The 26,853-nt window shown below is 39.2% G+C and overlaps 1 protein-coding gene across 25 annotated transcripts in view; it reads right to left on the bottom strand.

Annotated features, from left to right (window-relative positions):
- LOC124274989 (zinc finger protein 37-like) overlaps window positions 1-19,535 on the bottom strand; it is a 93,873-nt gene extending 74,338 nt beyond the window's left edge. For 21 of the 25 annotated variants that reach the window (XR_006898105.1, XR_006898106.1, XR_006898104.1 and 18 more), the window contains exon 1: window positions 18,306-19,535. Coding sequence is in view for 21 of the 25 variants with exons in the window: in XM_046710384.1 (XP_046566340.1) it covers window positions 18,306-19,167 (862 nt within the window). In the remaining 4 variants the exon portion in view is untranslated. Of the gene's footprint in view, window positions 1-4,805; window positions 5,105-8,330; window positions 9,426-11,177; window positions 11,946-13,969; window positions 14,678-18,305 lie in introns of those variants that run through there. The other 4 variants (XR_006898103.1, XM_046710401.1, XM_046710387.1 and 1 more) reach the window with 4 other exon arrangements.
- Window positions 19,536-26,853: the final 7,318 nt, after the last annotated feature.

Here is a 26,853-nt window from a genome sequence, read left to right on the forward strand (position 1 = left end):
AATTTTGAAGTGAAAATAAATCAAAACATTTCCCCTGACAAAAGGTAACTTTGAATTGAATTGTAATAAATTAAATGTTTGCATTATTATTAGCATCAACAGTGATGAATTGACAAATGAAGCATTTGCCCTCTCTTGCACTACAAATGCAGCAACACTGTTCACACAAAACATCAGCTTTCGAAGTACGTCTGCTGCCATTTTGATGCTGAGCAACAATGTCCAAATGTCCACAAACAAATATGCTAGACAACAGCAAAACAAATTCCGAGTCATTAGTTTACTAATAAAAGCTGCATCCATTTTCATTATTATGATGCAGACAGTGAAGGCCTGCCCCGTGAACGAACATCCCAACGGTTCCGCATGTCCACAGGTTTGTAATTCTCCATGATTTCCCAGCATTCCCTGGTGTCACAACATCTGAACAATTCAAGCCTGCAGTTAACATCATGAGCAAACACAGGAAGACTTTCATTGTCACTTAGAGACAAAACCTTTCACCTTGAAACGGCTCAAGATTTATTTGTATTTGTCCACACTGATGAATTTGTCAAGCCAAACAAAGACACAGGAAACTGAACCAAAGAAACGACAGACTGATGAAGCCAGGATTAGGTTCCTGTTCTATTAACCAAACACATTTCCAAGACTTTTCAGTGTTTTGTCCAAGGTATTATACCAGGTTTCCATAGCAACAAAAACACAAAAAATGATTCAGGCATGAACTTGGCTGGCAAATGGTTGAGCATAATTATTTCATGTCACAGACATATCAATAAAAAACTATAACTTGCACAAAAATAATATTTTCCCCAAGTCCTTATAACAAGATTCCATTTTCAGAAAACTGTTCCAGAAAATAAGAACTTTCCACAATATTTTCCAGTTTTCCCAGGTTCATATCACCCCAGTAAGATTTTCTACAATGTAAACCTGGAACCCAAACCAATTGGCAGGATTCTTGACCAAGGGGACACAACTCTTACTTGTTGATTGTAACCAAAGAAATCACACTCATACTGAGGAATAATCACCTTACAGAAGAATCTGTCAAGAACAAATCTCCTCAAGGAGGTGAGGTGAGGTGAAATTGGGTTTAATGTCGTGCTTGAGAATATTTCACTCATATGACGACGTGCATGTGTGTGTGTGTGTGTGTGTGTGTGTGTGTGTGTATGTGTGTGCGGCTGCTTGTACTAGCCCAGACTTAAGCTGGTTTTATAGTGCTAGCCCACTGAGATACCATGCCGCAGTGAAGCATGAATACCCCACTCAGACACATTATACTGACTCCGAGCCGACCAGTCCTTGTACCCTTTAATGCGTGAGCGCCAGGCAAGAACCAATAAGTACCATATTTTAACGTCTTTTGGTATGACGCGGTCGGGGATCGAACCCGCGACCTTCCACTCTAACCACTACACCACGGAGGCGATCATCTCCTCAAGGAGCCATGGACCGTAATTTCTTATGGTATGACTAAATTCTGACCCAGGCAAGGGGCACAACTCTGCCCAGTAATTTGTAGAAATATTGCCAGGTACTGAAGGAATAATCACACCTAATACAAGAGGCTGCCCAAGACAAATATCCTCAAGACATGAAACATAATTCCTCATGGTATGACTAAATCCTGACAGTCAAGGGACACAACTCTACCCAGTGATTTGAAGAACCACTCAAAAGAATAATCACACCTAATACAAGAGGCTGCTCAAGACAAATATCCTCAAGATGCCATGGAACAAGTTTTCTTATGACGTAGCAAGTTCTGCTGGTAGTTGTACACCTTGCCACATATGCAAGGATACACGATGTGCTTGTGTATGGCATTCGTGTGGTTCCATCGCGCACTGTGACAGGCAAACACCTTCTCACAGTACGGACAAGGGAAGTTACGTTTCACTGGCTTAAAACTACCAGGACTTTCGAACTGAAATATTCGGGACAAAAGCTTGCTGAACATAGGCCTGCTGAACTTGGTGAACCAAAGATCGAATACCTGAAAGTAACAAAAAGCCATTTTCTAATCTGATGATACAATTTATGGACCTAATTCTACAGAGATACAAAAACAGAACTGGTGAAACTGATCCAAATCATCTGTAATGTCACCAAGAGGAATAAGATACATCTCAAAGAGGTATGATCAGCTGCCAGATCAATTTACCCATGATTATGTGTCACAGCACCGATAAAAGAGCAGAACTCAAATACTGACGTCTCAGATTGTAAGAAGTCTGCCAACAATACAAACAGCCTCTTTACTTCTTTATGAACAGATTTAGCTCATGGCTCCAGAGACCCCCAAACTGAAAAAATCCACACTTGTTCTTTTCTGCTATTGGGTTTGGTCAGTCTATGGACAAAGTGCAGAGTTTAAAATGCAACAACAAGACATGGAAGATCTGCATGTACTGCACAGTGGCAACGCCACAAATCAAAGGGCTGTACAAAACACAACCTGCTGGCAATATTAAACCCAGAAAAGTAACACCCTTCACAATTTTGTGCCATGGACTCCAACTGTAATCTATGATTTTCATGTGCAACAAAGACAAGATATTATCTTTATTCAACCAAAACACAAAGATCTACTTAAAACAAAAGTAAACAGTCTTCATGGACTGATACAAATATTGACATAACACAATCAAATGATCCCTCAAGTCAGTATGTGAGTACTGTAATTCCTTCACAACAGATTTTTAGACATCAGGGAAGGAGACACATGAGATGATTTATACAATTAAGAGTCATGTAGAAACTTCAGACTGGGCCTGATGTGTGAGTGAGCGAGTTGTTTTATGATTGTTTTATGATTCTTTTAGCAATATTCAAGCAATATCGCAGCGGGGACGCCAGAAATGAGCTTCACATTGTGTACCCATGTGGGGAATCGAACCTGATTCTTCAGTATAATGAGTGAACGCTTTGACCACAAGGCTATCCCAATGTGATAGTACACATGGTACAGGACTTCTTGTGTCTGAGATAGCTCTGCTGATAGCTGTACACCTTTCCACACACACAATTATATACTTTGTTTTTATGAATGGCATTCACATGATTCCATCTGGCGCTGCTGCAGGCGAACACTTTCTCACAATTTGGACATGGGAAATTCTTTGTTTCTTTCCGAGGAACAGTTGGAGACAAAAAGTAAGCGCCATCGTGAAAACTCTCAAATGGATTAGAGCTGCTGGCGTATTTCTGATTATCTGAAACCAACAAGAACTGTGTGTCTTCAATGGAGGCAAATATCCATGGGGCTTCATAGTACAAGGAGATAATCGGACAGTGAATGAGGTGAGTTTAACTCCACCTTAAGCAATATTCTCACCACTGGGACACCAGAAAATGACTTCTCACATATACCCATAATCCAACAGCAGAGCTCCAGATGAGATTTAGCTCATGTGGGTACTGTACCCACTGTATTTTATTGGAGTGGGTATTATGAATGTTGAGTGGGTATTTCATTTTCCGTTACCCACTGCTTTCAAATATGTGCGTATTTCAGTCATTTTACTCACATTAGTATTATGTCATTGAGTAAGTTTACTAAGCAGGTATGTTGTGCCTTATGTCATACCTAATCAAAACCAACTTAAATATAATGGAATGATTTCATAAAAAATCACTCATCCTATACTGACAGTACAACACTTGTCCTATACTAACAGTACAACTTGATAGCAATCGATGTCTTTTTCATTACGCAAGCGATTTTTATAAATATATTCTGTACGCATTTGTTTTAAACTTTTTGAGTATCTAACATTTTAAATACGTAATTGGTACGCAACAATTATTTTTCAATGTGTAATTGGAATTTTTTTATGTGTATTTTACCCGAATAACGCAGCTTATCTGGGCCTCTGCAACAGTGATCACTGGAATATAATTTTAGGTGTATCTTGATCTTGAGAAATAACCAACTCAGCATGAACAATGCGGGGCATAAATTTTATGCAACAGACACTACTGAAGTCATCACTTTCAGTTAAAACAAGTAACTTCTTGTCATTGAATTATTTGGCTTGGGCAGCCTTTAAATTAAACCACAAAATCAAACATTAACATAAAAACACAAACACCCAAATAGTTCGCCTCATTAGATAGCCTGGGATGACTAGCAAGTGATTAATTTGTATTTTTAATGTTCACAAAAAGATGCTTATGTTGTGTATATAGTGACTGTTTGGCACTTGCATTGACAAATTCACTACACGCACTTGTTCTAGTTCCACTGTTTCGTTTCTCTCGCTTCAAGTGTTTTCTGGATACAAGCTGTGTCAAGAGTAATGCAATTTTTTTCTCATGAACAAAAGCTAGGGTAGGTAACTCGTCAATTAACTTCAGATCAGCAGTTCCCTGAAAATAGCCACACGATTTCCGCTATTAGCATACAATAAAGATCGTCCCAACTTGGTTTGCTCCATGTTTGCTTTCGTGGTCCAAGCATGACCAACAGAACACAGGTATCAAGCCTCTTCCTACCACCACAAGATGAGAACACAGATGCTTGCCACTGATGCAATCATGACTTGGAACGAATTAGTCCTCAATCAACAGTGTTCAGACTTTACAGGTACATGACATTGGAAAAAGTGAGCTTGGTTTTACTCCGCGTTTTGCAATAATCCAGCAATCCACAGCTGGGGACACCAGAAACCTGTAATTTACCCATGTAGGTTTCCAGTTATGGAACCCCCATATTACAGCAATATGACAACAGGAATGAACTTCACCCATAGTACCCATGTGGGGAATCGAACCCGGGTCTTTGACAGACTGAGCGAATGCTTGAACCGCTAGGCTACCCCACCACCCTGACACATGGAACACATCTTTTTATGCCTCAAGTAACTTGTGAAGTAATTGTATGTTTTCCCGCAAACACAGAGGTGTGTGACCTTCTCGTGAATGGCAAGGACGTGTTTGCGTCTGGCACTAGCATCAGAGAACACTTTGTCACACTGACGGCAAAAACATCCTCCCTTACGCTTGGTTGAATTTCTCACACCCCTATCTGTCTCGTTCTGAAAATAATCAGCTTGCATATTGCTGTGCAGATCTTCCACAATCCTGTTAAAATCTGAAAGTAACAAGAAAGGCTGTTGCTAATTGAAACTATTATCTGGAAGTGTCAGCGAAAAAATGAAACTAAATTATATTTGGAATGAGGATGTAATTCAACTACAAACAACAAACTTGTTCTTGAGCAAACTAGCAGTGATTCAGTTAAATCCATAAATAATTGATTCTTCCTACCGATTTTATGAAAGAGTCCAATAAGCAAAATGGAACATGTAAGTACAAAAGACAGACAACAGAGTTGTTCATATTTCAATGCTACTTTGTAAATGGTCGTGAGTTGATAGGTACATTAAAGTATATCATCTTTGTGTCTTCCTAATTATTCACCACATTCACAAGAATGAGTGCTGTAGATGGCCCTCAGCAATATTGCACCAGTATTGTATTCGGGGATGCCCAGAATGGGGTTCACCCCTTGCACCCAAGGAGAATTGAACCCAGATTTTCAGCATGACGAGTGAACGCTTTATCCACTATGCTATCCACTATGACTGATGGAGATGGGTTCTAGCAGAGCTCCAGATAAGATTTAGCTTATGTGTTCACTGAACCCACTGTATTTGTTTTGAGTGGGTATTATGAATGTTGAGTGGGTATATCATTTTCCGCTAACCACTGCTTTCAAATATGTGCGTAATTCAGTCATTTTACTCACCTAAGGTATGTTCTGCCTTATGTCATACCTAATCAAAACCAACTTAAATATAATGGAAATGATTTCATAAAAAATCACTCATCCTATACTGTCAGTACAACACTCGTCCAATACTAACAGTACAACTTGATAGCAATCAATGTCTTTTTCATTACGCAAGCAATTTTTATAAATATATTTTGTATGCATTTGTTTGAACCTTTTTGCGTATCTAACATTTTTAATGCGTAGTTGGTACGCAACAATTATTTTTCAATGCATAATTGGAAATTTTATATGCGTATTTTACCCGGATACGCAGCTTATCTGGGCCTCTGTTCTAGGATGGCATTTAACAATAGTGCAGGATTACAGTGTTGGTGGATGCAAAGAAAGGGGCTGCGCCTATCCAAACACTGGAATCAAACCAGTTTCTTCAGTGTGATGATGCCGTCCTCTCACTATCAACAGCTTCTGCACAGATGTCATATCCGATAAGGTTTTCAAAATAAAATCCAATGTGTTGCCTGGTAACTACTGTGGGATGTAATGACTGACACTAGAGGGAGGTTTCTTCCTTCTATACAGGAAAATGATCATGTCATTCACAAAATGTGTTTTTAGTCAAACACAGAAGTTGAACATGTAAAATGTTAGTGAGTTGGTTTTGACGACCCTTTGAACGGTATTCCAGGTATTTCATGGTGTGTCAGCTTCATGGGGGATGATGTTGTTTGATGTTTAATGCAGCACTCAACAATATTCCAGCTAATATGGCAGTGGTCTGTAAATTATCGAGCCAGAAGTGATGCAAGTCACAGACATTTGGTGCTAACAAACCGAGAAAACCATCTGCAGTGAACCAGGATTTAAACCCCCAATCATAGATGCTTAGTGCGTTAAAGGAATGCAACTCTACACAGAAAATTTATTGGGCCACCAGTGCCTCTGAAAGTGTACAGAAACAAAATTAGTTTCAACTATGCAAATGCAAAAATTATCTTCTTTTCCAAGGAAGGGAAATCTATTTAAGAAATTTAGGGCAACTCAACTGTTGGTTGAGTTTGGATTAAGATGATTGTGAGCAAGCTGTCTGTTCAAATCGGCACATACAACACGCTGGGTCATGGTCACCTTATCTCAGCTGGTCAAAGGGAGATAACTATTGATGGAAATTCTTCAATTACAATGGTGACCATATCCAGGCTGTCACATTCACTTGTGATCAAAAACAATACCTATCAGTTTAATCCAACTAGCCCACGGCTAAGTCTGAGCTGTGTATATAATTCTACTACAGGAAAACTAGTTGTTTAACCTGACAATTATTAACTGGCAGACAAGCAAATCAGCAGACTGTCTAACCCTAGAAGTCATTAGGTCACATTATTTGAATGAAATCAAGCCTGCATTCTCGTCAGAATTAGTAAGTGGAGACATCAAATGACAGGACAGGAATGATATAGTCTCTCATGGCTCAGTTAGTTTAGTAGACAGTTTAACTAAGAACTAGACATCCTGAATCACTAACTAATAACAGTGGCATGTAAGAAGAACTAAGTCCTCTTTATTGTATTACAACTCCAGTGGACATTTGAATTAGCTCCAGCTCTGCAATGGGTCTCATGGGTCTACGTCTGCCTGCCCTGAACAGTGGCATGTAAGAAAGAACTAAGATACCTCTTTATTGTATATTACAACCCATAACATTAAAGTCTCTTGAACATTTGAATTACTGTGAATTACAGCTCTGCAATTTTCAAAAATCCTTCAGCAATGGGTCTCGCGTCTGCACCTGCCTGCCCTGAACAGTGACATGTAAGAAAGAACCAGCATAGCTGCCATAACATTAAAGTCACGTGGACATTTGGGTCCCTGACTGTGAATTACACCCTGCAATGGCCTCCTTGCAGCTGCTTAGTCAAGCATGTCCATTCAACAATGGGTCTGGCTTCTGCAACTCACAGCTCTTGACAGTGACATATAAGAAGCACAAAGACAGCTCACAATAGCATATAACAACTCGTAACATTCCATGTTGAGCAATAAGCTAAAGCGGGACAAAACCAGACATTTTTGCCAATCAAACAGACTTAAGCAGATATGACCAAGATATCAGTATACCTCAACAAGCTGGTGAGTGAAAACTTATGGTCACAGAGTCCTCGATAATGGTCGCTATGGTCAACCCCAAACCCAAATGGTTTAAATCAAGGTCTATTGACCTAAAGGATTAAAGCTCTAAAGGCTACAACTCTCTATCCATTTGGTCACGTTTACACTTGCAGCCACAAGACAATTTTGATAAATGCTGCACCTGGCAATAATTGAACAGTTTGTGTATAATTATGTCTGGACAGGACAATATGGGGGTTGACGTCATGAGCGTCAATCTACACAACTGGGATACGATGACATGTCAACCAAGTCACGTGACCAGCAACAGTAGACAAACCAGCATTCACTACAGGTAAAGATTCCACAGACAACCAAGATTCCACACACTGTTTACGCGAAGCAAAGGGCTGAATACTTTGTATTGTAACATTTTCATTTTGATAGCATAACAAAAAATGACCCATCAAGAATGTGCAAAAATTTAAATTTTATTCAGTCTCCCCATACACATGAAACGTTGCTGTCCGGTCACTATAAAACTTTTCACAGATCAACAGAGTATCAATTTCAGTGCCACCCGAGTCACTTCAGTCAATCAAGTGGGCGAGTTGTGTTTTTGCCAATAATCCAGCAATATCAGGGTGAGGGCTACCCAAAATGGGCTTCCCACATTCTACCTGAGGGAATAGAAGCCAGGCCCTTGATCTAATGAGCAAAAGTTTTCATCACAAGTCTTCAGGTGAGTGAGTGAATATGGTTTTACACCACTTTTAGTAGTATTCCAGCAATATCATGGTAGGGGACACCAGAAATTGGCTTAACACATTGTACCCATGTAGGGAATCAAACCTGGGTCTTCGGCGTGATGAGTGAACGCTTTAACCACTAGGCTACCCACCATCCTTCCGGTGAAATCCATGAGCAAAAATGTAGTGCTGACAAAGTTCTGTTGAACTCCCAATAGTGTTCATCACAGTTGATTTTCACAAGAGTGAGCGAGTGAGTGAGCTGGTTCTTAAGCTGCTTTTAGCAATATTCCAGCAATATCATGGCAGGGGACACCAGAAATGGGCTTCAGAAATTGTACCCATGTGGACAATCGAACCCAGATCTTTGGCGTGACGCACGAACGCAGTAACCACCAGGCTACCCCACCGCCCCTATGTTTGAAACAGATCATATTGCCTCAGTCAACCTATGAAAACATTTCAAGGTGCAATACATTTCTTTTGGTGCTTTTGTAGAGCAGGTTTCGATGAGTACACTCGTCCACACACGTGACAGGACAGCTTCACTTTCTCGTGAATGGACTTAACATGGTACCATCGAGAACTGAAGTTCCTGAACACTTTATCACACTGTGAACATGGGAAACAGTGGTCTCTGGGCTTTTGAAGGAGGCCCGTATTCCCCAGAAAACTGGGATATGTTCTACGCGACGTGCTGGGGAAGGGGGGTAACTGTGGTGTACTATTTGGAGGATATGAGACTGGATTTGAAAGACTTCCGAAATTCCCCTGGGTCACAGAATGAATCATTTCCGGAGACCTCCAACTATTATGAAAATCTGAAAGCAAGAAAAAGTCGACTTCAATTTTTCTACCAGTCACAGGGTTCTGATTCAAAACAGAAAATTTCAGACACGTCTCAAAAGATATTTCTTTATCAGCAAAAAATAAATGATTTGCTGAAATACATATACGTGAATTCTGTCCACTGACAATGTCTCTTCTGGTAAAGCAAAATTAGCCAATCCTATTACCCAAATTTCATCTCGGCAAACCAAGGTCAATCTCTGTCAAAAAGCTTGATATTGCTGACATGCTATTTGTGTGACAACTACTGAAAACAAATAAACATACAGATGTGATTGACATATTTATTCTTGGAAAAACACCCAGTACATATTCTTAACAAAATATAAGACAAGTTTCATCTTTACCACTCATCATCAGAGTAGGAATGTACACGAACAAGAATGTTCCATACCAACATATTGATCAACATCTTTCCTGTGCGTAACACGTCACAACTTGAATAGGAGTGTGCCAATTTTGAGTCAAAACTCAAGGATAGAGTACACACAGAATTCTAATTCAACTTAGTATGTAACACGAGTTCTGATTGGTCAATGCTAGAAATTTCCGACCGTATAATCAGCATATACGGTCGCAATTTGAAAACCGATTCACCGAAACCTTTGAATGTATTTCTACACTATTGGGGTAACGCTGTTTCGCAGGACATTGTCATTTGCAGAAGCCATTGGTCAATTAACTCCCCTATCCAGCTAAAATGGGTGGAATTTGTGTTAAAAAAGACAAAACAGTATCATACATTTAATTTTAAGTTCAAACAACTTACTCGCAACGGGCTGTTGACCCAACACTGTTAGATCATGAACCAGGTTTATGACGTCATTGTGAGCGTGACGTCACCTGCTATGACGTCATTTGACAACAGAACTGATAATGGCCCGTAGTTGAGGAATCAGCGGGCCGCTCATTTCTGTACCTAGAGGGCGGTTTAATCATAATTCCGTCCATTTTATCTATAATACTATGATCTATTCATCATTGTCAAATTTAGTCTTTGTGCACATAATAAACGTGTGTAGTTTGAAAAGGGAATTACTTTCTCTGGCGATGGTGTAAGTTGAAGGAGTGATATGATTAACCTTTGACCTAGAGGAACTTTGACCTGGTTTAAATAATGAATTTCTTTCATGAAAAAACAGCGTAAAACGAGTTGAATTAGAATGGGGATAACTGTACTGTGTTTGACGAATTGGGGACGTATACCGGTGGTTATATAGCCGCAAATTTAACGTTATATCGGCGACGCATAAGCATGATAACTCATTGTTCGGGGATAACTCATTGTTCGTCAAACACAGTACAGTTATCCCCTAAATGACACTTCATACTGCATGGATACTGATGAAACAGCAATACTGGAATCAAATTCAGAGCTAAACACCACTCGTAAGTTAAGAAAATGACCACCTTTGTTACAACAAAATGTTTTGCACCTGGCAGTACATACAGCAACATCCTGTTAACACATCATATCTGGATACATTTAGTAAACAGTAATATGTGTTAGTGGTGGTGCGATCAATTGAAATAATCGAAGATTGGTCGCATGATTAAACGACCAAGCAATCGCTCATGTTTTCTCACAATCAAACACAAACAATTTTGGAACACTTGTTTGCATAAACAATATTTTTTACAAGGTTGGTTTTGTCTGTTACATTTCATAAGCACTACCAGCTCGTTCTTTGTCATGATTGAATTTATCTTAAATACTCCAGGAAATTTATGTTTCTAACACACTCGACATCCTTTAAAGATGTGAAATTTGAAAAAAAAACACCTGAAAGAACTACATGTAATTTTATTTTTTGTAGATTAACAAACGGGAAATTTTGATAATGACGCTAACCAATTATTTTTGATGATTGATCAGTTGTAATGAACCAATCATCAATTATGAGATTTACACCAATTCCCATCACTAGGTCAATAAGACGAGAAACTGTCATGTGGGCTTTGTTAAACATCTCAGGCATTGACAAATTTACTAAATGTAGATTTTGAAATGATGTTGGTTTTCAAAGTAAGTTTTCATTCCTAACTGACCACTTGCAGCCTAACACTAACAAGTACATCTATTTTTCAAGTAGTGTATAATCCGTTTTCATCACAGGAGCCATCACTCACTCCAGCACTACCAATGTCCCAAATTTAAGTCCTGACATTTCAGTTGTCCTGTCCTTGTTCATTTTCCACTTCTGCCCCAAGTATACAAAGTTTCTTATGTCTCAAATACGCAGGTTTAGAGGCATATGTCTTCCCACACACACATGAAAACGTGACTTTCTCGTGAATGGATTTCACGTGATACCACTTGCTGCTTTTGTTCCTGAACACTTTGCCACATGTCTCGCAGACGTACGTCTTCGGGGATAACTCACTGGGGAATAAATATTTAGTAGATTTATTTTGCCTGAAGGACGTTATATCAACACTCCCTGCTTGAATTCCCTGCTGCACTCGAAGAGAACTCCAACTAACATCAACATCTGAAAGTAACAAAAACTGGGTCTAAGTTCCTTGAGAGGGAAGAGTTGGTCACACTATACACTACATCAGATGGATATTTGCTGATACTAGTGGTGGTCCGATTGATTGAAATAATCGAAGATTGGTCGCAATGACAAATTGACCAAGCAATCGATCATGTTTTCTCATAATCGAACACAAACAATTTTGGAACACTTGTTTGCATTAACAATATTTTCCACGAGGTTGGTTTTGTCTGTTATATTTCATAAGCACTACAAGCTTGTTCCAAGTCATGAATGAATTTATCTCAAAGACTCCAGAAAATTTATGTTCCTAACATACTGGTCATCCTTTAAAGACGTGAAATTTGCAAATGCAGTTTGCGCAATTTGCAAAAATCAGAAAGAAGTAATTGTTATGTCTTTATTTTTTGTGCATTAACAAACATAAGCAGGAAACTTTGATAAATGACGCTAACCAATTATTTTCTATGATTGATCAGTTGTAATGAACCAATCATCAATTATGGGATTTTAACCAATTCCCAACACTAGCTGATACTTAGTATGCAATCGAGTTTATTTTGCGGCAGGGGACCCCAGAAAGGGGCTTCACGCATTGTACCCATGCTAGGAATCAACCCTGGTCTTTGGCGCGTCGAGCCAACACTTTAACCACAAGGCAACCCGACTGCCCATACCTTACATAGTAGGGTGGGTATTGGGTTGAAAGTGTATCACAATATGTTGCGACAAACAAGGCAATATTGCGATACATATCAAGATATATTGCAAAATTCACATTTTGAATTCATTTGAAATCTGAAATATCACTGCATGAATTAAAGTTTGTACTTCAAACGAATGACCACTCGACATTTTTTGACTCACATGTTGAGTGAATGTAAGCAATGTGCTACACATAAGGGAGATAACTGAGAATTAACTCGTCTTTTTTGATAAGACAAGATTTTGAAGGTGTTTGGCAAGTGTGTAACATAACACACATTACAAAAATTCCTAACCACCCGATATCTCAAGCATTCAAAATTAATATTGAGATGTACATCATGGAAAGAATTAACCTCAATAAATCGATAATACTGTGCACTCTTAATGGGTAGACACCTCACAATGCTATGAAGGTACAGACTGACAATACTACTAGGATCACAACAAATAGTAATAAATCATGATCACATGGTGACCATGGTGATCGAAGAATGAGCAATATGCCAGACCAGAAGACATGATGCCTCACAACCACCAGACAATGAAGTCGAACCATTGATCCCAGGGGTGGAAATAACCCATTGCCCGACGTCCAAGTCCAGTGTTTTTTTCTGTCGGGCAAGCAAATTTGCATATCACACTGTACCAGTGTCCAGTTGACTTTCAAATGTTAATTATGTTGTTTATTTTAAAAATCAGCAAGAAAACCGTCGGTATAGTGGAAAAATTATCAGGGCAAGTGACTTTACATGTGCCACTGTACCGGAGTACACTAGCAATTTTAAAGGTATTTCCATCCCTGGATCCTAATTTTTGTCAAATCTTACACCTGAAGGGTACAGATGACCCGGAGCCACTTCAGTGTATGGTTTTACACCACTTTTAGCAACATTCCAGCAATAACAAGGACATGAGAAATGGGTTTCATACATTGTATACCTTGTATTGATACCCTATAAGACAGTAAAGAGTGAGACAGCTTTCAAGCAGCATGTAGCAATGTCCCAGCTATATCAAGGCAGGAGAATCCGATTAGGGCTTCAAACATTGTACCTTTGGAGGGAATGGATTCGTGAGACTCATTTTACAAATGAAGGAAGAAAACGCCTTTAGAAGTTTATCATATTGTTCTGAAATACCCAGGGCCCAATTTTTCATCAGCAACAACACGAAATAAGAGCTGATATTTGGACTATGTGTTTCAGTATGTAAGTAAAGCTACAATTGACTAATGACTTAAAGTAATGACTTTTCTTCAAAATTCAAGCTGCTAAAACAACTTAACGAGTCAAAAGAAGATTTCTTCTTACTTTCAGCACAGGGTAACCTCAGCTGTTTTGGACAGATCACAACCAGATCGAAGACTTCTTCCACATATGTTCACACCAAGAATGCCTGATATGAAACTGTTATCTTTACGTGGAGTTATACCAAGACAATGTGCAGTGCCCAATTGAGACACTTCACTACCAAATGTTCAGTTTATGTTCACGATCATTGTGCCTCTATATTATCAACATGGCCGCTTGATTTCTTATGGCGATCCAATCCTGTCTTATAAGCATATGTCAACCCACAAGAACAGGCATATGTGATCCCTCTGTGTTGTGAATTTAAGTGCTCTTCTTTTTTCTGTTTGGTTGCAAAGTACTTTCCACATTCTTCACATTGGGCGTTCTTTTTCCTTTCTACAAACTGCCCGAACATCTTTTGACAGGATCTGGACTCGACATGCGTCACTAAGTTTTCTTTCAGCATATACTGCAGGTAACATGTGGGGCAGATGTGAGATTCATCACTCCTGTGGAAAATCAAATGGGATCTCAAATCCTCTTCCACTTCAAACAGTTCTGCACAGTCAGCAAAAATACATGCCAATTTATTTCCCTGACCAGCAGAAAGAGCAATGCTTGGATTGATGGGTGTTCCAAGGGCCTGAGAAACATTACGGACATTTGAGTAAGAGTTATGTCCCCTGGTCCAACTTCCATCTTGGGATGCCCATGCTTGGAAGATTTCTGTGCAGAGGAAAATTGTAATCAGTCATCTTCTGGTTACAAGATGCTTCTTCAATCATGTCTTTGGATTAGAAATCTAATAACCACTTCCAAACTGCTCAAATGCTTCCCATGCAAGTGTAGATAGGTCAAAGTCAAGGTGATACCCAACAAGCCATGTTGACATCAAGCATCTTTTGTCATCATTGAACTCTTGAAATATATGTCAACCAACGCATACAGGCTTTAGTCGGTTGTGTAACGACAGTGGAACAGTAGTCGTGATAAATCCACAGAAATCCCAAACGCAGAAACAAAAGGCAACCTGAAGTACCTAGTTCTGACTGACTGTCTACCTATTCCACAAACAGTAATCAATTCACTTGTTAAACATCCTTTTAAATCGGTTTTACATCACGCAAGACTTTCAAACGTCATGAGACTACTAACCCCACAAGGTGGGACATTTTCAAACTATCATTTGTCGTGTATTTCATAAAGTGAGCCTGTCACAGAAGCACAGAAACATTGCAATCAGTGTTTCTGCAAGTCAACACAGTACAAGGCATTGCCAGGTGCTAATTCATTACTGGAATATGTGCATACATTATAGAATATAAATCAACAAAACAGAAAAATAATCACTACATGTGTAGCAGGTCATAGAAAAATATGCAAAACAAGCTGGCCTATCAAAGAATGTCAAGCTAACTTTCACAAGTAAAGGTCGATTTAATTTCCTCAAAGTCGATTTAATTTCCTCAAAGTCTAGAATTACTTCTTCATAATGAGTAAGCAGAAAAATGTTTTTCAATAGTTGTGAATTACTCAGATATAAATAGAGGCTGGAACATATCAAGAATTATTAATGTAACATGTTCAAATCTCTGGACATATAACCATATCTTAAGGTCTTGTATCAAAAGATAAATGGATATTGTAACTATGTCCTATCAGATTTGACAATTGTTTCCAGAATGATATTGAACATAAGAAAATCCGACTGAAATCAATAAAATCAACTTATGAAATTTTGAAAACCACTTAATAAGTTCAGTGCAATAACGCTATCAGAATATGAAACATTCATTCAGGGAATAGTTCCAGTCTCGCTGGTTATATGAAACCACATAACTTGTAACTACTAGCTAGGGATGTACCATAGTCAAACAAATAAAACCCAAATACAATGTACATCAGCTAAATATTTTTGTTGCTATGTGTACTGGGTGATAAATTGTGTTCGTTCATTGTCAATGTGTTTATTTTGTTATAGTATTTTCCTGTCAACTCTCTATCTATCCTCACAGTACTTCCCCAACAACTTTCAATCGGACACTGTTATCCTATCTACAAACAAACAATATAATTGGTTCTGGCAAAAATATGGCGAGGAAGGTGCAAGGGTGTCTTTATCTTTGGGATTTATTTGTGTTGAATGTGGTACAGAGCTTATTTTGCAGTATTTTGCTATTGGTATTGACCTGATCTATCATTTCTTGAGGACGTCCTAGCCCAGGCCACAGTTGAGTCAGGAAGCCAGTGTGTGGACTTACCTTGTGATGCCAGGAACCACGCCCCCATCATCGCTGTACTGTGGCACTGGGTGTGTCAACATGGCAAGTGACAAGATGGATCAAGAAATTTCAAACAGTTTGACAAGTAATTTTTTTAGATGATTTTTTCTGATCTGGATCAATCTTGTCACTTGTAAAACTACATGTTAAATAATACTTTGAGCAATGTTGCAAAACATATTCTTTAAATAATACTTGGCATAACAATTAACACTGCTCAATTGTCCAATCCAGGACAATGGCTTAATTACTCTAGTATTTTTTCAAGAAACATTGGCTAAATCCCATAGCCATACTAAACTGGCAGAAGTTACAATATCTGAATATTTAACAATGTCCTAGATTGGACAGAGTACATCAACAAAACTCACAGATCACAGTTTACTCTTTTACTTTATCATTTTCGTAAATATGACATTTATCTTTCGAATAAATCTTTTTAAACCTTTGGACACAATACTTGGAGTAAATAGTGATCCTGGTTAAAATAGACAAACATTTGAGCCAGTGCTAAATCATTCCTCATTATGCATTGAGATCAACATCAGAGTTTTTGTAAGCATTCATTTCGCTTTTTCAGCGTCTCTGATAATATATTCCTGTCATGGTTGGCATGTCTTATTCTTGAGCATAAAATTAACAATCCAATTACTAATCTTATAATGGTGATGTGCGATTACAATTATACACAACTCACCAAGTCTGTACTAACATTCAAATGTCACACAGGAAATATGAGAATTGTTGTCAAGAACATGTAGTTCAGAAAGAAAAGCTTTGTCTCATCTAGTGATTTCAACAATGAAGTCTAACTGAGCACTGTTCAAATAGGAATTGCTGGTCAATGCCAAGGATATACATTTATATACCATGGTCAAATGCATGTACAGAGATATGCCTTTAAGCCAATAGATGTGTAGCCAAGAACAAGGTCAAGGGCAAACTAACTGTATTGTCAAAATATACAAATTTTCCTGATCATGGTAAATATATTTTTGTCCTTTTTCCACCCTGTTACCATGGTATGTGAACAAACTTTTTGAATCCATATTTCTACTCGTCTCCTGCTTATGTATGTTGAGTGAGTTTTAAAGCTGTTCTCGGCAACAGAACCAGAAATGTTGGGAATACTACCCTGGTTTTACCTTCACCTACAAAACCTTAGGGTCCACAGGAGCCCCCCCTACTAATTTCAAGGGTACTTACAAGAAACGTGAAAGTATGGTAGTGAAATGGTGTAGAGAACTGCACTCTAGATTTAACTAATTACATGAAATTCTTGAATACAGTTGTTGCAAAACCTTTTTAATATATTCTTGTCAGTCCCATGGGACACAATATTGGTTCTTTTTGTCTCAATTCTTTTCATTTGTGTGCACTGGATGCACATTTTTGTGTCGCATATAACCTGTAATTTTCTGTACTACCCACTTTGAGAATAGAACTTGGGCCTTCAGTCTGACAAGCAAATGCTTGAGTCACTTAATGGCACCTACAGAGGTGATAAGATCATTAGTACACGTAGTTAGGACTAATAGCAGATAAAACCAGTTCTAGCTACCATTCAAATATATGAAGTTAATTATTCAAGAGAGACCCTTGGTAAAAAGAACAAAACAAAACAAGACAATCCACTAAAGGATACAAGATCAGTACATCTATTTGACAACCTTGATTGTAAAGGGCCTTGAGATTTCCCTTTCGGTAAACAGTTCTTCCAATTTTTAATAGAAATATTTTGTGTAAGGTAATTTCATGCTGTTTGTGTAACACTCTACTTAGTACTTTTAACCCTCTACCCCATCCCGCCATGTTTAAATATGTCCAAACAGAAGAGAAAATTACTTCTAAGATAATTATAATATACATGTTTATATATGTATCTAATTTATGGGTTAAGAAATTTACTTTCAGTTACGGATCAAAGTATGGAGTCGAAAGTTGACTTCATCTGCAAATCACTTTAACTTCTTTGTTAATGATTTGTCCTGTTTTTATGTATTCTAAACCAAACAATTCCATTGGAAATGACCAGCAATTCTCCAAAAGGAATAAACTTTGGAGATAATTACCGTCATTACTGTAATCTGCTTCGTTTTCATCGCCGTCGTCGTTTTCATCTTGGAATACTAAAAAGTCATCTGCACTTTGGTCACCATATCTTGCTTGACTAGTACTGGGTTCGGCGTAATCTGGCACATGTGGAACATTTTGATGGAAGGACGATGATGAAGAACCGGGTGATTGAGAATGTGATGATTGTGGATGAGAGAGTCGTTCTAGAGCTGCTTGGGACGTTTGCGTATGAGGTACATCGGATGAATAATCTATTTGCATGTATGGAGTCTCTTTCTTTGGCACAATGTCGTCAGGTTCTATTTCTATTAAATCTGGATCTTCTGGTTCTTGTTTCACATTAACTGGAGTGTCATTTTGAGATTTTGATTGAATGCTTGGAGATTGACGTGGACTTGTATGAGGATGTAAGCGACGATGAAAAGGAGACTTGGGTCTTGGAGACTCAGAAAAAGAAGTCCTTCTGCTTTTAGCATGTGGTTGTGACACTGATACTTCATGATGCCTTTTGAACTGATTGGACACAGGTGTTGAATGCTGTATTTCGGAAATTGTCATATTGTTGGAAATGTAATTGTCATTTTCTTGTGGCATCAAAGTCCGATCTACATCAAACACTGACAATTTTAATGTTTTGCTTTCACTTTTTGATATAATGCTTGCATCAGACGACACACCGTCGACTTTAAACGTCAATTTGTTTGAGCGTAACACCACCTGTACACTCGCATCTTGCGTTGTACCGTATGAGTTCACGGATGCCGGGAATTCAAGATTAGATCTTGGCCCCCTTTTCAGAGTAGAAAATAGATCACACAGATCCACTGGGATTGTGAACTCTAATGTTTCAATAAACATTGTTGTAGTATACAAACAACTTCCCTGCAGTATATTAAAACACAGCGAACTTACAGCAATCACAGATCTCTTAGCAGCGAGTAATATTATGTCGATCTTCAAATCTAGGTCACTCCCCGAAACGAAATCACATCATGGCAGACAGGTGCGCGATCACTTTGGCTTGTAGCATGGCGTTGAGTCCACTTCCTTCCACGAAATAAACTTGATTTGATGCATGCGTGTTTGCGAAGGAAGTCTTCAAACGTTTTAACACAAAGTGAAGGAAGTGACCGCCTTTCTTCTGAACATTGTACAACGCTTTATCTTCGAACACGGCAGCTTTTCCAGCACAAAGCGCGGTATCTTCTGTGATTTCCGGTGTAAGCCCAAAACTACTTTCCTGCAGACAAGTTAGATGGCGACTCAAGACGGGATGATTTGAAATGTTTTGCCCTCAATTATGAAATAAAAAAATATCGGGTTTTTTAAAATTCCTTTCGTAAATCATTGATTTACTGAATGTTATGTATTTTCTGAGGACGTGCAAGTAAGGGGCCGATTAATTTAATAATTTAATGAAAGTGTTACTTTGATTTGTTGAACCAACAGGAAGTGCTACGAATATTTGCGTATTCTTTCGTTATTTTCGACCAAATACTACTGTGCCGACAGACTCACTCACCCAGGATTAATATGTTTAGGAAACAGGTTGTAGACAAAAATCTTATTGTACCACGATATAACAGAAATGATGATTAGATTGGAAATTTCATTTTACCTCCACGGATGCAATTGTTAATAATTATGTTCCTGGTTTGAACATGTTTATTTAAAATTACATTTCGATTAATCTTATATTCTAAATTCAACGTGGGATGCCATTTCATTGTTCTCAGATACACTGCATAATGAACCCAGGCGAAGCGCGCCAAGAGACACCTATCGGGAAATCGAAAACGAGAAACGCAACAAAGCATTCGTGACCAACTCGTGTTATTCCGGGACAAGCCGAATAGCGAGGTTACGGAAAGGGGCGAGTGGTGACGAATGATAACGATGTTCAGCAGTCTGGTTCATGTTGCGCTAGCGAAGAAAACAGGGAACCAGTCTTACAAACGAGCTGCATCCATGCTGACTTCTTTCTATTCTTTGTATGACTTCTCAGAGATAATTATTGCTGATTCATCAGCTGAATGCTGAGTCGTCATGATGATGATGATGATTTGGAGATTTAACGTGCGCATTCTTACATAATGCGTATTTCAGACACAGGCACACGGAAGTGCACAGAGTGAATATACCTAGATAAAACACAACTTGCTTACACAACACAAGTTGGGAGAATGTACAAAGATAACAGTATAAGACGGAGCCAAGTAGATAAACGGTATAAACAATGTAAGACGAAGACGATGAATATAACAGACTGGGAAGTTTTAGATGCCTCAAGTTGGTCTCGGTTAATGGCTGGCTTCTTTCTTTGTATTTTGATGTTTTCTTAAATTGAAGTTTCCTCTTTTTCCAGTGACACAAATTTGTCCCCTATTGATAAACTTTTTGCTTATTTAAAAATATTAAATGCAGGAAAGGATCCCTTTGATCTTAAGACAAATATTGATATAGGATCCCTTTGATCTTAAGACAAATATTGATATAGGATCCCTTTGATCTTAAGACAAATATTGATGTAGGATCCCTTTGATCTTAAGACAAATATTGATATAGGATCCCTTTGATCTTAAGACAAATATTGATATAGGATCCCTTTGATCTTAAGACAAATATTGATATAGGATCCCTTTGATCTTAAGACAAATATTGATGTAGGATCCCTTTGATCTTAAGACAAATATTGATGTAGGATCCCTTTGATCTTAAGACAAATATTGATGTAGGATCCCTTTGATCTTAAGACAAATATTGATATAGGATCCCTTTGATCTTAAGACAAATATTGATATGGGATCCCTTTGATCTTAAGACAAATATGGATATAGGATCCCTTTGATCTTAAGACAAATATTGATGTAGGATCCCTTTGATCTTAAGACAAATATTGATATGGGATCCCTTTGATCTTAAGACAAATATTGATATAGGATCCCTTTGATCTTAAGACAAATATTGATGTAGGATCCCTTTGATCTTAAGACAAATATTGATATAGGATCCCTTTGATCTTAAGACAAATATTGATATGGGATCCCTTTGATCTTAAGACAAATATTGATATAGGATCCCTTTGATCTTAAGACAAATATTGATATGGGATCCCTTTGATCTTAAGACAAATATTGATATAGGATCCCTTTGATCTTAAGACAAATATTGATATAGGATCCCTTTGATCTTAAGACAAATATTGATATAGGATCCCTTTGATCTTAAGACAAATATTGATATAGGATCCCTTTGATCTTAAGACAAATATTGATATAAACGATAGTAATGATATTCTGAACAATGACATAAGTGAACATGAAATAGTATGTGCCATACGACTGTTTAGAAATAATAAGGCATCCGGACAGGATAACATTATTATATTGATATGAACATATTAAATCTTCTGCCCCAGCTTTATTAATTACCTTTTCATGTTAAACTATTTAATCTAATATTTGACTCTGGGATTTCTCCCTAACAATGGTGGAATGGTATTATCCACCCTATCTACAAAGGTAGATGTTGCGTCAAAGTCAGTCGACGGTCTGTTAGATATGTCCATCGTGTTATTCTGGCTTCTTTATGCCGACCACACAGTATTAGTAGCCTTCAACCATCAAAATGTGCAAAAGATATTTGACGCATTTACCCTTTACTGTAAAACACGGGAGTTAGCCATCCACTCTCGCAAAACAAACATTTTAGATTTCGGCGGTACAAAACGTTAATAAACGGTACACCCATTGAACATGTCAAAGAGTATAAGTATCGAAGAATCCATTCTACAAACAATAATACTTTTAAAAGCTCTACAAAAGCCCTTTGCGAATCTGATTTCGTTCTGCGGAAATATCGCATCTTTAACCTATCAATAAAATGCCAATTATATCTCTTTGATGCCATGGCTAAGCCAATTCTGTTATGCTGCGAAATCTGGGGTTTTGAAAATTGTAAACATGGGCGGATCCAGGAATTTTGAAAAGTGTGTGTGTGTGTGTCCCATCTGGTCATATACAGTATGTATTATTTTAAATCTTAATAACACGGCTGTGTGTGTGTGCGCGTGCGTGCGTGCGTGCGCGTGTGCGTGTGCGTGTGTATATGTCCACCATCTGGTCATATACAGTATGTATTATTTTTAATCTTAATAACACGGCTATGGTAGATTGGAAGAAACACACACACACACCCCTTGGCTTCGCCAACGCAAAAAAAAAAATCTTCAATGTGATCATAAGTCATTTTCAAAAAAAAGGGGAGTGGGCGAACCCCCTGAACCACCCCTCTGGATCCGCCAATGGTAAAGTTATAGAATCAGTTCATGGTAACGTTTTACGCAAATTACTTCCCGCACGCCATTATTCATGCTATATGGAGAACTTGGAAGGATACCCCTAATTAACTCTATCAAATGTCGTATGGTATGTTTCTGGGCAGGACTCCTATCTGGAAAAGAACAAAACCTGTCAATAATTTTATACCAATTGTTATATAATGAAGACCGTATAAACAATAGCAATCGAAAATGGATAAAATCTACGGAAGCCGTTTTTAATGAAACTGGTTAAGTCAACAAGCTGTCTTTCCCAATGAAATTAAAACTATTATCTCCTTACGGTTACATGATATAGCAACCCAGACATTGTGCGCAGAGATTTCGAATTCTTCTAGGGGTACCACGTATCGCCTATTTAAAACTGAACTTGTCCTTGAAAAATATTTCACAACTCTTTTGGTGTTGTCACTACCCCTAGTGTACAGTACACAACCCCGTGCGCTTAAAAGAACCCACGAATCCGTTGGTATATGACCAGATGGTGGCCACATGAATACGTGCAAACACCTAGTTGCAGGTACAGCAACGCGCAGTAAACTTGGACAAAGTACTGTGACCATGTGTCCAAGTCCACCCAGCTGTGAAGGGGAACCTCGTAAGGATGAGGAAGCCAAATGAACTCGGTGCGTCTAGTGGCTGCAAGAGTTGTATGATCCTCAGGGAGTTGAGATTGATAATACGAAGTGCCGTTGAGACTGACATCCTATGATCGAGGGAAAAAACAAAGCGCCTGTAAGCAGCCTAGCTGGAACTCGGCGCAATATAAATAGATTATACTAATAATATATCCCTTTCTCCTTGGCTCTTAAATTTATCTTGTTTAGAACTTCTTGCCATCGTTTACCAATAGAAGTAGGTAGGTGGCACAAGATTCCACCCGAAGAAAGAATGTGTAACCTCTGCGACACGCGTGTGTGATGTTGGCGATGCATTTCATTACATTTTTCTCTGCCCTTTCTTCAAATATATCAGGGCGGTGGGGTAGCCTAGTGGTTAAAGCGTTCGCTCGTCACGCCGAAGACCCCGGGTTCGATTCCCCACATGGGCACAATGTGTTAAGCCCATTTCTGGTGTCCCCCGCCGTGATATTGCTGGAATATTGCTAAAAGCGGCGTAAAACTAAACTCAGTCAGTCAAATATATCATCGGAAAACGTATATCCCAAACCATTATGTTAAAAAAAACCAGTGTGATAAGATTTAACGAATTGTTAAACGAATTAGTGTTTTAAAAAAACTGTGTATATTTTGTAGTACTATCATGAAAACTGTACAATCTTCCTTGTAAACCATCCCGCAATCCCATGTATTCTCAACTGTATATTTGTACCTTATATGCCGAGTATCCCGGCCTGAGCGTAATAAAAGTTCTGTTCTGTTCTTCTGTTGTTGGTAAGTTGAAGCTTTGTTTGTTGCCAGGATACTAGTATATGTATATGGTGGTCGGGTATTTGATGAGGAGTTCCGATAGGGCAGATTTCATGTTAGATTTTTTCTCCAGAGGTCTTATGTTCTTTTATCCCGGTGGCCGTGGAGCGTGATGCCTCTCCTGTGTATTTGTCTCCGCAATTGCATGATATTTCACACACACGTGCATGCATCCTCTAAAAAGTTGGGGGTGGGCTCATGCCGTGGGACCTTTCCCATTAGCATGTACGTAACATGTATTTTAGTGTTCTGTCTGAAGTAAAAGTGACGTCTATTTTGTCTGTTCTGGTGACTAGTAGGACCTTGGTATGGGATGCTGACGTTGATGGGTGATGGGACTGGTTTGGGCTTGGTGACGGGGTCTTTGTGCTGGGTGGCACGGGTTTACCCGTAGTGTTTTCTCCATCAGATGTTTAAGGTAGCCGTTGAGCGCGATAAAGGTGTGTTTGGGATGACGACTTTCTGAGGCTGTCCCAATTGCAGATGGCTATGGCCCGTCGGGTGAGGGTGGCAATGATAGTTTGTTTGATCTTCAGTAACCCATGCTTGTCCTAAGAGGCGACTAACGGGATCGGGTGGTCAGGCTCGCTGACTTGGTTGACACTTGTCATCGGTTCCCATATCGATGCTCATGCTGTTGATCACTGGATTGTCTGGTCCAGACTCGATTATTTACAGACCGCATCCATACAGCTGGAATATTGCTGAGTGCGTCGTAAAACTAAACTCACTCACTTAAGATGATTCTGTTTTGGTGTATGTTACCTGTCCTATACACCGACCCCACTTTGAAAATGTACAGCTAGGACGGCCCCTATCAACATCGAACTTGGTCGGTATTGTAATGATCCTTATGAGTGAGTGAGTGACTTTTATGCCGCCTTTGCAATATTCCAACAATGTCACGGCGGGGACACAGCAGAAATGGGCTTCACACATTGTACCGGTTCCCATGTGGGGAATCGAACCCGGGCCTTCGGCGTGAAGAGTGTAATCTTTAAGAAATGGAAATCTGCTTTAACGGCTATACTGTGGTGGAAGGTGAGCGTCATATAGCTTTAGAATGACCCATTTACACCGATTAACGTTTTCAGCTCATAGGAAAATGTTGGGTTACACAGATTTTAATCACTTTTGTGATATACAAATGACATTTTACAAAGCAGACAAATATTTGATATCGATGTAAATAATTCAATTTTAAGTCCATAAATGTTATATATACTAGCCGTCATTAATAAAAGGTCAAATGATATACATGTACATGTACAGCACATGTAGAGAAAAGTTTCTCAGAAATAATAGAACTTTTTTACTTTATTTAATTTTTTTATTATACTAACATTTGTAATGCGCCGATATCCAGCTCAGCTGCTCAAAGGCGCTTTGTTATTTCCCTCAGTCACTAGGTGTCAATCTCAATGGCACATGTTTTATCAATCTCAACTCCCTGGGGATCATATAACTCTTGCAGCCGCTAGGCGCACCGGGTTAATGCGGCTTTCCCATTCTTACGAGGTACCCATTCACAGCTGGGTGGACTGGGACACACAGTACTTTGTCCAAGTTCGCTGCACGTTGCTGTACCCGCAACCTAGTATTTGCATGTATTCATGTGGCCACTATCTGGTCATTTACCGACGGATTCGTGGGTTCTTTTAAATGCACAGGGTTGTGTAAAGTGTTGACAAACGTGACACACCTTGACATACAGACAAAAAGTTCAAACATGAAGCACTCGGTCATTCAATATCTTGTGTACCCTGCTCGCGCGTCCAAGACACAGGTGCACCTTGTTCTCATGCTCCTTATCAAGTTCATAAAGAAAGCTTGCGGAATCGCATTCCATTCCTCTACTAGAGCTCTGCGGAGTCCTGGGAGATCCAACACGTCCACCGAGTTCATCCCAGGCATGCTCAGTTGCCGGTTGAGGTCTGGCGAGCATGCTGGCCACTCCATCCGTTATACACCCTGCTGCCTAAGGAATTCCGTGACAATCCTGGCCCTATGAGGCCTAGCGTTGTCGTCTTGCAGTAAAGAGGGTCGACCATTCCATGCATAGCTTGCAGGAATGGTACTGAAATAGGAGCCAGAATCTCGTCCCGATAAGACTGTCCGGTAAGATTACCGTCACCCACAATGTCATGCAGTGGAGTACGTCCAGTAGGGGTTATCCCTGCCCAAATCATGACTGACTCCCCGCCAAACCAGTTATCCGTGGCCACAGTTGCATCTGTGATTCGCTTTCCATTGCGACGATAAATCCTCTGCCGACCATCATGGAAGGACAAATTGATTCTGCTTTCATCTGTGAAGAGCACACGAGATCATTGGCGTTGATTCCAGCGGCCCACTGATGTCTACTCCATCTCAAACGCGTCTGTCTGTGACGTTGTGCTAGTGGTGGACGAACTGCAGGTCGCCTACATCGGAGTCGACTGCCCTAAACGTCGACGAACGGTGCTCCCGGATACCCTTACATTGTTAATATTGAAGTGTTCTGTCTGAAGATTTGCTGCGTTAAAGGAATTCGCTACGTAACGCAGTGTTAATCATGTGCCTATCATCTCGGACTGTTGTTACTTTGGGGCGACCTGGTCGACGTGCATATTCCACGGACCCATTGGCTTGAAATCTCTGTCACAGCCTACCAATAGCACTCTGACTCACATTAAAGCGGACAGCAACCTGCCGGTGAGTTTGACCCAGATTCCCAAAGGTCTGACCCCTTTTAGCAAGTGTCCAAAAACGTCTCATTTTAAGCTGCGATTTCAA

This window comes from Haliotis rubra, unplaced genomic scaffold, assembly GCF_003918875.1.
Source record: "Haliotis rubra isolate DU_JTF1 unplaced genomic scaffold, ASM391887v1 Scf197, whole genome shotgun sequence".
Lineage (NCBI taxonomy): Eukaryota > Metazoa > Mollusca > Gastropoda > Lepetellida > Haliotidae > Haliotis > Haliotis rubra.